The 11,387-nt window shown below is 45.2% G+C and overlaps 1 protein-coding gene across 2 annotated transcripts in view; it reads left to right on the top strand.

The window, feature by feature from the left end:
- EGFLAM (EGF-like, fibronectin type III and laminin G domains) overlaps window positions 1-11,387 on the top strand; it is a 52,210-nt gene that overhangs the window by 17,619 nt on the left and 23,204 nt on the right. For both annotated transcript variants that reach the window (XM_012649639.1, XM_012649647.1), the window contains 4 exons: window positions 1,189-1,432; window positions 4,990-5,101; window positions 8,583-8,699; window positions 10,902-11,082. In XM_012649639.1, coding sequence (XP_012505093.1) covers window positions 1,189-1,432; window positions 4,990-5,101; window positions 8,583-8,699; window positions 10,902-11,082 — 654 coding nt within the window. The remainder of the gene's footprint in view (window positions 1-1,188; window positions 1,433-4,989; window positions 5,102-8,582; window positions 8,700-10,901; window positions 11,083-11,387) is intronic.

Here is an 11,387-nt window from a genome sequence, read left to right on the forward strand (position 1 = left end):
CTGTCTGCGCGTTAATTCCTGTGGATGTAATTTCTCATGAGATGTACCTCTTACAAAGCCCCAGACATTCTCATGGGATCCACGCTGTTTTGTTGGGAGGGATGGGGGAAGCTTTTCTTTACCAGGTTGGAGTGTATCTGAGTGCCAGAGTTTTGAACGAACCCAAGATACGTATGTTCATTTTAAGATGCTAGGCATGAGTAGGCTCCTCTCGGCCTTCAAATAACTCAAAAAGTCTGTATTTGTGTGGTTCGTATCAGACTGAATTTAAAGCTTATGCACATTCCTTTTAGAATACCTGACAGTTTCAGAGAAAAGATTGGGAGGACACACCCAGAAACATTAGCAATGAGATGGGACAAAAGGGACCTCGTCTTTTCTTCTTCGTACTGCTCTACTGAATTATTTCACCACGCAATACTGTATATATATTGAGTATGTAAAAATATATATATGCACACACATATTTGTATATATTAATATATGTAAACACATATGAACACACAAATATACATATGTTCACACAAACACATGTAAATAATAACTGAAAATTTTAAAGATTTTGGAAAACCATACAGGCTTGAGCATGCTTTAGTTTTTCTTGAATTCCAAAATTAAAAACAAAAGGAAACAAAACTGGGGCTAAGATCACAAAGACCCAGATAGTCAAATTTCTCCAAGAGTAGTTCAAATTTGGACCTAAGATACCATACTGGGGAAAAATTTTTATGATATTGTAATCTTAAATCTCACATCACCTACAAGAGGGCATTTGAGTCAGGGTGAGTCCAGGCTGTTGCATACCATCTCACAGTTCCATAGCCTGACGTAAGAAAGGCGAGTTCTTGCTCATATCACAAATCACTGCAGGGCAGTGGTGGTGGTTGTTGGGGGTCGGGGGGATGTTCTGCTCTAGCTCTTCTAAGCCCTTAGAGTACTCCAACAATTCCTGCATCCAGCCAGCCAGCCGGTGAGAGAAGAGAGAGAGAGGATAGAGGGAACTTTTAGGGGCTAGACTTAGAGTGCTGCATAATATAATACTTTCACCAACATTCTACTGGCCTACCTGCAGGGCAGCTGGGAAATGTTGTTGAGGTCTGTGCCCAGGGAGAAAAGAGCACAACTGTGGGTGCACATCTAGCCAGTGTCTGCACAGAGGGATTTCTAATGCTGTGCTTATTTCTTCAGCTTTCACCTTGACCATTCCTCAGTTCAGAGCGTCTCTGAGATCATACGCCGCGACGCCCTGGCCACTAGAGCCCCAGCACTACCTGTCCTTCATGGAGTTCGAGATCACGTTTCGGCCAGACTCGGGAGACGGTGTCCTGCTGTACAGCTATGACACGGGCAGCAAAGACTTCCTGTCCATCAACATGGCAGGGGGCCATGTGGAGTTCCGCTTTGACTGTGGCTCAGGGACAGGTGTTCTCAGGTGAGGGCTGAAACCTTCTGGAAGCCCCTCTGCCCAAAAAGCTAAACAGTACCCACTTTCGGAAACAACCCAATTGACATCCAACAGCTTACTCTCTCCTGTCTTCCCTGTGCAGCTATTTTCTGAAACTTTTCCCGTGTGTACAGATGACGGGCTTCCTATAGGTAGTGCTGTTCTGCCTGCAAGATTTCCTTTTCTCAAATAACTACTCTGTGCTTCAAACTGTAGAAAAGGGGCTTGCTTCAGGTGGGGGTGAACTACCTTCATTTCCACCTGAGGTCGTGCAATGCCATCTGCAGAAACTTGATGGACTGTAACGAATCAGTGCTCTACAACACAGAGAATCACATGGCAGGCGCCCACCAACTGTATATCAACTAGTAAAAGAACTTACAAATATTTAATGAACAAAATGTCCTTGGTAACCTCACTTGAAATTTTAACCTTCCTCTTGAACTCTTTCTTTAACGGAAACTGACAGTGAATTGTCAGCAATGCAAAGACCCGGTCCCTAACCAGTATGCTCAAGAAAGATGTGTAATGGGTGGTCTCCATAGCGTGGCAGTAAACGGCGCATCTACAGTACCTGCTGCTATTTGCAGAATTGGTCTGAGTAGTCAAAACTTTCCTACTGTTATCTAATTTGTACCATTAAATTACTGAGCAGATCAATTATTCCCATATAGTGAGGCATTGTCTTTTTGAATCCCTTGGAGCTCATGGTTGGAAGGTGCAGATGTTTTTCTTATTTGTTGATGTCTCCATCTTCTTATTGTGGTCTTTCCATGGTAGTTTTAACCTTCAAGCTGGAGGGCCACTAATCAAATGCAGACATCCTTCTTGTTCCTACATTTGTCTAATTCTTCTCTTCTGAAACTCACTAGGATGTTTTGTTCCATGGTGCCCTGCAACAGGATATCAGTGAGTCTGTTGTTTTAAAGGAAATTGCAGGCTGTATTCGATCACCATTCATATAGCTAGATTGTCAGTTTTCAAAGAGTATGTGGGTGAGATATTACAACCATGCGTTGCCCTTCTGCTGATCATTCTTCATGGCTGATGGGAAATGCTCACTGCATTAGGTTTCAACACTTCTTAAAAAGGACAGTTTGATTTTGTTTTGTCCTTGTGGCTAAGTTCCTACACATCACTGACACCTCCCCCCTTGGGGAATGGACAAACATTTTTGTACCTCTGGTGATACAAAAACATCCTATATTTCAAGACAACTTTGGTGGGCATTTAATTGATTAAATTTGGATATGATTATGCAAAACAGCCTAAACAGTTCACTTAGAACTATATGTCAAGTTAAAAAGGGAAGACACCTTGAATATCACCTTGCACTTTTAAATGGCTTCTTCTCGGATAAAGAATGACCAGAAAGAGCTAGGAAAGGGTTGGGCTCCACAGCCCTCCTCCTGGACAGATTGTCCCCTCCACCCTGCCCCTCTGCAGTGGCAGCTCCAACTGTGGGGTCACAGGCACATGGGACCCTTAGAAGTCCAGCATTTCTCTCTGTCATAACTCTGTGCCTATTTTTGACAAAAGATGTTTTTAATTTTTTTAAAACGCAAGTTATTATTTTCCTGACTATAAGAAAGGCAATGGGAAAAAGAGTTCTTGAGTATTAGGTGATGAAAATGTGGCAAGAGCTTCTAAGGGACGCACTACATCTTCCCCTTGTCCCTTCCCGTCCCCAGCCTAACCTGCCAACAGTGGTCATTATCAGTGTTTCAGATGCCCCTTTGGAAGCTATTTATTTTGGAAACCATTTCAAAGACTTCCTGCTTAATTAGGAAAATTCAGTGAAAGCCTGTACTACAGGAAGTTGTAGAATTGGTCGATCATTTTAACTTTAGGAAAAGGATAAGGCAATCAAATTTATTGTGAACTTGATTCAAGAATCAAGACAATTGGAATGAGCTCTTGATGGCTGTGATCAATACACCTGCTCTGAGGAAGGCAGCACATTGACAGCAAATGACCTCTGCGGGACAAGAACACGAAATGGCTCTGTTAGTTATTATGGAGATAGACCACTTAAAAAGGGGCCTCTTGTTTCTTTATTGCATATTGATTTAGCCAAGGTGATTAAATTCTAATTGCTAAGAACAAATCACAAAAGCATTTGCCAGAGCTAAAAAATATCAAGTGGAGGGGTGGTGACCTTTCATAATTACGCCCATTGGTATTCCTCATGGTTTTCTAAAGACGATCCAAGACCGAAAAATAATTGGGAAGTTCAGTGAGGGCCAGGAACTAGACATTGTTAGAAATACAAATGCACTAATGATACTCTTTCTGCACACCCCTCTATAAAACATAATGTGTAAAATTCCTATAAATATCATCTAAACTTTAAGCACTTCCAGCTCGAATTAATAATTGAATTTTTAAAGTAATTTTCATCTTTTTTACAATGTCTGAAAATATGAAATCTATTTCCACCTACAACATTTTATTACAAAAAATTCCAAATGTATAGAAAAGTTGAAAGAATTATATACTAAGCATCCTTGTACCCACCACTCAGAGTCTATGATTAATGTTTGGCTCTGTTTGCTTCACCACATAAGTAGCTATTATCATATCCATCCATCCATCCTTCTTATTTTTTTATGCATTCCAAAGGATGTTGCAGATGTCAGTACACCAAGGAATTTGTTTTTTACACCATCACTTATAAAATCTTTTCTCTTCTTCAAAGTTTGTGCACAAATATATTTTACTTTTACCCCTCATATTTTACCCATCATCTAGAAAACCAGACTCACTGTACCCACATCTCAGGTTTGTTGTAAAGAATAAATAAAACAATAAATGTGATGCTCCTACTATGAAGGAGTCCAATAAATGATAGCTAGCACTGCCATTGTACTGAGCAGGAATTATTGTTTTCTTTTTACTGAATGGATTGAGGTGCCTAAGGTTAGTATTATTCATAGTTTTCTCATAGCCAGGTTGATGAAAATTATTCATAACATGCTAACCCATGTTTCCTTCTGTATTAGTCAGAGTTCTCTAGAGAAACAGAACCAATAGGCTATATATAGATGTGTAGAAAGGCATTTATCATGAAGGATTAGCTCACATGATTATGGAGGCTGACAAGTCCCAAGAAAGCTAGTGGCGTAGCTCCTGTCCTAGCCCAAATCCTGAGAGCCAGGGGGGCCAATGGTGTAAGTCCTATCCTAGCCCAAGGGCCTAAGTGCCAGGAAGCTGATGATGTGAGTCGTGGGTCCCACTCTGAAGACCCAAGAACCAGGAGTGCCAATGTCCAAGGGCAGGAGAAAACGGATGTCCCAGCTCCAGAAGAGAGAGAAAATCTGCCCTTCCTCTCCTTTTTGTTCAACTCAGACCCTCAGCAGGTAGGCTGATGCCCACCCACCTTGGTGAAGACCCTCTTCTGTACTCAGTTCATAGATTCAAACGCTAATCTCTTCCAGAAACGCCCTCACAGACACACCCAGAAATAATGTTTTACCAGCTGTCCGGACATCCTGTATCCCAGTCAGGTTGACACATAAAATTAATATCACATCTGCCTTCGATAGGAGTGAAGAGCCCCTCACCCTGGGCAGCTGGCACGAGCTGCATGTATCCCGCACAGCGAAGAATGGAATCTTACAGGTGGATAAGCAGAAGGTCGTGGAGGGAATGGCAGAGGTAAGAACACACCTTTTCTCTTGACGGTGAGTGTGAACCAAATTACTGCTTTCTACCTGCCTCGGTAGAAATGTGGCACAGTGTAGTGTTTAAGCACGTGGGCGTCAGTGCCTGGGTTGAAATCCCAGCTCCCCACTGGGCAAATTACTTAACTTTTCTATTCCTCAGCTGTAAATGGGATAATACTAGAACTGGCCTCATAGAGTGGTGTGAGGAGTCAGTCAGTTAATAATAGTTCACACTTAAAAAATTTCCTTTCGCCCCTTCACCTTCCACCTCCACCTTTGCTGTTACCAGCAGTGCAATGTAGTAGATAAAAACACAGAGTCAGGGCCAGTGGTGCAGGGGGAAGAGGTCTGACCAGAATAGACTGTAAAACTGGACTCCCCAAAGTTCAAAATCTAGCTCCATTACTTACTCGTGGTGTGAGTTCATACTGGTTACTTGACCTCTCAGCTTAGAGTTTTTTCATCTCACCATTATCTTCATATCAGTGGGAATAATGGTGGTGACAACAGTGCCTACTTCACAGAGTTGTGAGTTATGTATGTAATTAAATGAATTACATACATAAAACAAAACAGTACCTGCTGCACGGGTCAGCACCAAATAGCTTTACCTATTATTATTATCATTAGTTAATAGTGTACTATCGTGGACTCAAGAGGATACAATTTCTACTCAAGTTTATAACTTTCCTCCATAATTTTATTTCCAAGGTCATGTCCGAAGAAATACAACATTTTTAAGAGGAGATAAGGGAGATTTGCCTTAAATCATAGCCTGCTAGGACTCCGTACACACACAATTTAGAGTTCCTAAAAACAGAGGGGACTTTAAATTTGCCAATATGTTGGTTCCCACCAGTCTTCTCTCTGTGCAAAGCAAGATTTAAAGAGGACATTGACGAATTTGGGTATACTAATAAGCAAATGGATTAACAGAAAAAAGAAAAGGAAGGAAAAGAGACCTTTGGTGGGGAAAGGCATTTGATTGATGAGAGAAGATAAAAGCTCCACATATATTTGTGGAAGGAAGGAAGGAGAAGAATGAAGGGAAATGGATTTTAAAGGGAGAACAGGAGTCACTTCTGGTCCAATCCAGAACATTCTAACAGCTGACTTTAGTCCAAGACAGAATTAGAAGCTCACAAATACACACCTGGCTGTGTGTTGGCTTAAAATAAACTCAATAATATCTCTTTATGCTTTAGTTACAAACATCTGTGAAACAGGAGCAAAAGCTTAGGATGGGAGTGTTTGTAAATAATAAGGCTAAGGTCTTTGGTTATGAATAATAATATTCTTCAGGACACGTTAGTTACCATTAGGATCTAAGAGACGACACAAAGGTAGAAGCCACACCTCAGAGCTTCTATTACTGTATGTCAACAAATGAGAATAAAATCCATATGGTAGGGCCTGCGCCCTCCCTTTTTGGTGTGTGCATTGGAGGGACGTTCTGCTGCGGCCTCTCTGAGCCAAGAGTGGGAGGGCCCTGCTTGATCTCAGGGAGTCGAAACTTAAGTGTCTCCCCACGCTCTGCTCCCAGCTGTCCACATGACGTACAAAGCGTGGCCGATGGGGCAGCAGTCTTAGAGCTTAGAGACAGGTGGGGGCGAAGGTGCGCTTCGCAGGGCTCACCCAGCACCAAGCACCTGAGAGCCTGTGTCCAGACCGAAGCTGACCCCCGGCTGCTCAGCCGACAGCACTGAGAGATACCAAGTGCGCAGGGTTGAGTCCAGCCCTGCAAGACTCCAGGAAGAGCCGTGCTTCTGAGGCCTTCAGGAAACACCAGCCTGGAGGTTTGCTCAGCTTCTCCGGCTGCCTCCAGCCAAGCGGAAGTGGCAGATCCAGACACGCAGCCCCTCACTTCAGAGCACCTCGCTTTGGTGGGGTCTGTCCGCTTCTCCCCTGCGGTCCCGCGTGGGGGTGGCAGCTGCAGCCCTGCCTCTGTTGGCAGGAGGGAGGATTCTGAGGGACAGCCCAGAGGAACCCGCCAGGCCTCACGAAGCCCTGCCCCGTGTGCTGACACAACCATGACTCAAAGTTTTTTCAAAACAGCTGCTGTTCTGAAACCTCCTTGATCCCACACCCTTCCCCCTTTCCTCTTATTTTGACTTTTGCTAAGAGCAAAGACGAGGGAGAGATGGCTGCGGGTTTGTGGTGACGGTTCCTGCCTGGTGCAGTGTCCTGCTGGGCCACAGTTCTGGAAAGCCCTTATGCTTCTTTGGTGACCTGCCAGTTAAATAAGAACCCTCAAAGCTGCCTGGAGGTGACTGACAAGGCAATTCACTTTATTAATCTGATGGAGACTTCCCAGGGCTGGGCGCAGCCACTGTGAGCACCCCCTCAGATAAACAGAGCATCCCCTCTGTGGTCTCCTGTCCCTCCTCTTCCCAACCCACACCCATTGTCCTCCCTGTGGACAACAAGCTTCCTAAAACACGGATCTCTGTCTCTCCTGCTTAAATCTCATTGCTTTTTAGGTGAAGTTCAAACCCCTAACATGACATAGAAAGCCCTGCATGGTTTGGCTCCTGCTCACCTCTGCCTTATATTAGTACTTCATTCCCTCTAAGCCCCACCTTCTTCCAGTTTCTACAGTTCTGACTCTTCCTTGGCCACCTTGGCTACCTCCCTATGTCTAGGGGAGGGTATGAGACCCCCAGATGCACCCATAGCCCCTGTACAGTCTCATCAGTGCTAACCCGCCTGGCCTCTCACTTGTCTGAATTCGCCACTAGTGCAAACCCCTGGAGAGGGACTGGCTCTTTCTTATTTGTTGTTGTTTGTCCAGCACTTAACACAATGCCTCAGACATAGTAGGTGCCTAATAATATTTGTTAAATAAGTAATTGAATGCTGCTACTATTTGTATTTGCCATAAGTCAAAAGAAACACTAACTTACGTTACCTAAAGTGTGTTCATCGCCAGAGATCTCAGATTTAACGGTTTATTTCTCACTCACGATGTGTATGTACCAATGACTAGCTGCAGCTTTAATCTGAGACCCAGGCTGAAGGAACAGAGGGAGGGGAGAAAAGGGCCTGGTGACCCGCTCCCTGGCTCTGAAAGCTTCTGCTCAGAAGCGATTCTTTTCTGCTCATGTTTTGTTGGCTAATACAAGTTACAGGACCTCATCTGAGCTACCAGGTTGGAGGTTATGTTCCTGCAAAGAGCAGTAGTGCAGTCTGCCACGGTCATCCTGACATAGCTATGAGGTAGATATGATGACTCCCATTTTACAGATGATGAAACTGAGTCTCAGACACATTAAGAAATTTACCAACATTCAAGCAGGTGGTAAGCAGCAATGCGGAACATTGTGAAGGTCAAGCCCACGTGTAGACAGATTGTTGTGACGGGTCTTGAGGCTGTCTCAACTCTTTGGTCGTCAACACGGAACCAAAGGCACATTTGATAGTTTTACCCATCTATTGTAAAGTTATACCATGCTTTGTTTTTAATCTATTGGCAGGGAGGCTTCACACAGATTAAGTGCAACACGGACATTTTTATTGGCGGAGTCCCCGATTATGATGACGTGAAGAAGAACTCGGGCATTCACAAGCCATTTAGCGGGAGCATCCAGAAGGTAGAGGCTTCCCTTTCTCCCGTTGACTGTGCCACCCTGACTGCCGGCAATGGAATTTGACGATTATGATCAGTGTGATTTGCTGCACCCAGGAAAAACTCTTAGAGAAAATTTTAAAATGTTTAAGGTTTTATTTTTGAATGCCCACAGCATAGCTTTCCAACCCCATTTTCTTATAACTCTGCTCCTGGTCTATGCCCAGCAGACATTCCATGAATGCCACTCAATGAAGATGAATTTTTATAGCAAATCCACTAAAATGTACTGGGGCTGCTGCAGGAAGCAAATGGCACGAGGTCGCCGCAGACGCCTCCGCAGTGGGGAAGGAGGCGCGTGGAAGTGAATAGAACTCTTGGCTCTGTATGCCGCCTTGGCGTTACTTTGCAGTCTGTTAAAGATAAGGGCAAACTCCCATCCCCACCCACACACTTTAGCAGTTGTTATTCATTAATCATGTAACCAAGCTCTGAAGAGCACAGATTAGTCTTTCCCTTGAAGGTTCAGAAAAAAACACTCAGTAAAAGGGACCAACCCTCCTAACCCCCCATTTGCCTTCCCTGGGGCTGCCGGGATCCCTCCAGCCATGAGGACCTGCTCTGCCTGCAGCTCAGCTCCTCAGCCAGACTGGCAGGACACCAGACCCTGGGAGAAGCAGGATCTGAAGGCAAGCAGGTGTCGTTCCTGGATGTTAGCCTCATCCTGTTTTCCTTTAGCGACCGATGGCGGCATGTTTGCTGACTCTCGTGTGTTTGCCCTTGTTGCTGAACTGAGACGTCAGGGACACGCCGTTTCATACCCTCATGAGTGGGATTGGCTGTGCTTAATTATGTTTGAAATTCTCACTTAGGAAGTGAGCTGAGATGCCAAGACGCTCCCCTGTCTGCCCACCCTTCTCAGGCTGTGCCCTCCCTTCACACCCACACACAGCCCTTTCCTCCTGTCCCCCTAGAAAGGCCACCCTCTTCTGCCGTGACTGAGTCATGAGCTGTGCCATGTCCTGCAGTGAATGGCGCCATTCTTGGCATGTGTCATTACACATCACTCAGACTCATGGTCCTTCACTTGCAGCACAAAGAGAGGAGACTGTAGGAGGCTCCTAGATACTCCAGCTTCTCTGATGCAGGATGGGGAACAGTGTTCTCCCAACTCTCCCAGTGCTCTCCAAAGGCCAGACAAGCCTCTGGAAACTGGATTGGTGGCAGGCAGTGCCATCACTATCCTCTTGTAACCTCCTTGGCAGTGGAGGCCCCTCTGGGAGGTGTTCTGTCTCCAAGTTCTGCAAAGCCAGCAACAGCTCAAAATAAATACACATTCTGCATCAAGGGCTGAAAAAGTTGGGTCTTCTTATTTGGGGTTAGGGGACCCAGTAACCCCTCCTCAGAATTCTTCAGGTTTTCCAGAGCCATGTTTCAGGGGAGGGAGCAAAGGGGCACCTCAGCCCAGGGAAATACATGCACAGAGGTGTTAGAATGTGACCTGAGTTTTCACTTACTTTTTTAGTGGTGGGGAAAGGGATGTGGAGAGGAAGGTAATTCAGGAATGTTGGGGAAGGAGGCGATAGCAGGAGTGAACAGGACAGTTGGAGAGGCCCCATTGATGGAATTTAGGAGACTACACGAGAACACTGTCCAGTGCACACGGAAGTACACTAGGAAGCCCCTCTGGAGTCCACAGCCACCAAAAGCCATTGCTGTCGCTTTGGTTCCTGCCCCCACAACACCTGGCTTTTATACTCTCCCTACTCCGCTTTATAGCAGCATCTCTCAACCGTGGCTGCATCTTCCCAGGTGATTCCTGGAAGCTTTTAAAAGTTACTGACACTGGGTCCCACCTTCAGAGATTCTGGTTCCATTGGTCTAGGTGGGCCCGTGTGTTAGTCCTTAAAAAGCCCCCAGATGATTCTAATGTGCAGCCAGGTTGAAAACCCAAACTTTGTACTTCTTGGGACTTCTTTAGAACCCTCCCGAGTGGCCGGTCTTCCAGGACCAGAGGAGTGCTTTATTCTGAAGATCCTCCCAGATGCACCAAATGTAATCATTTCAGCTCCTGCATCACTTACAAGACCATAAAAGTAGGAACTGGACTTAAAAAAAAAGTTTTAATCTCCCTATGTGCCGCTCAGGTTAGTGCTGAGGAAAGTTCTAGAAGACTACAAAGGTGTTTCTTCAATTCCTGACTTTCTTCACATTTTTCTCTCCCAAGATCATCCTGAACGACCGGACCATCCACGTGAAGCATGACTTCACATCCGGCGTGAACGTGGAGAACGCAGCCCACCCCTGCGTGGGGGCCCCTTGTGCCCACGGCGGCAGCTGCCGGCCCAGGAAGGAGGGCTACGAGTGCGACTGCCCCTTGGGCTTCGAGGGGCTTCACTGCCAGAAAGGTACACTCAGGAGCCTGCTTCCTGGGGGAGTGGAGGGAACAGCCAACCAGCCAGGGACCACCACTCTTGAAGAGCTGGTAACATGGGTACAGCCATAGTTGTTATTTTGATCAATCATTTCAGTAACTTATTAAATGATTAATTATATATAAACTACCATAATTACTTAATAAGAATTAAATCCTGAAATACTTCTGCTACGATGGGTAAATAGCTTCCCCACTCCCTTGCCCTGGCTCCTTCCCTGAGCGTCCCCTCGTGGTCCAGCAACCAAAAAGTGAACCCATAATATAGCAGGGGTTTCC

Source organism: Propithecus coquereli, unplaced genomic scaffold (genome assembly GCF_000956105.1).
Source record: "Propithecus coquereli isolate 6110/MARCELLA unplaced genomic scaffold, Pcoq_1.0 Scaffold110, whole genome shotgun sequence".
Lineage (NCBI taxonomy): Eukaryota > Metazoa > Chordata > Mammalia > Primates > Indriidae > Propithecus > Propithecus coquereli.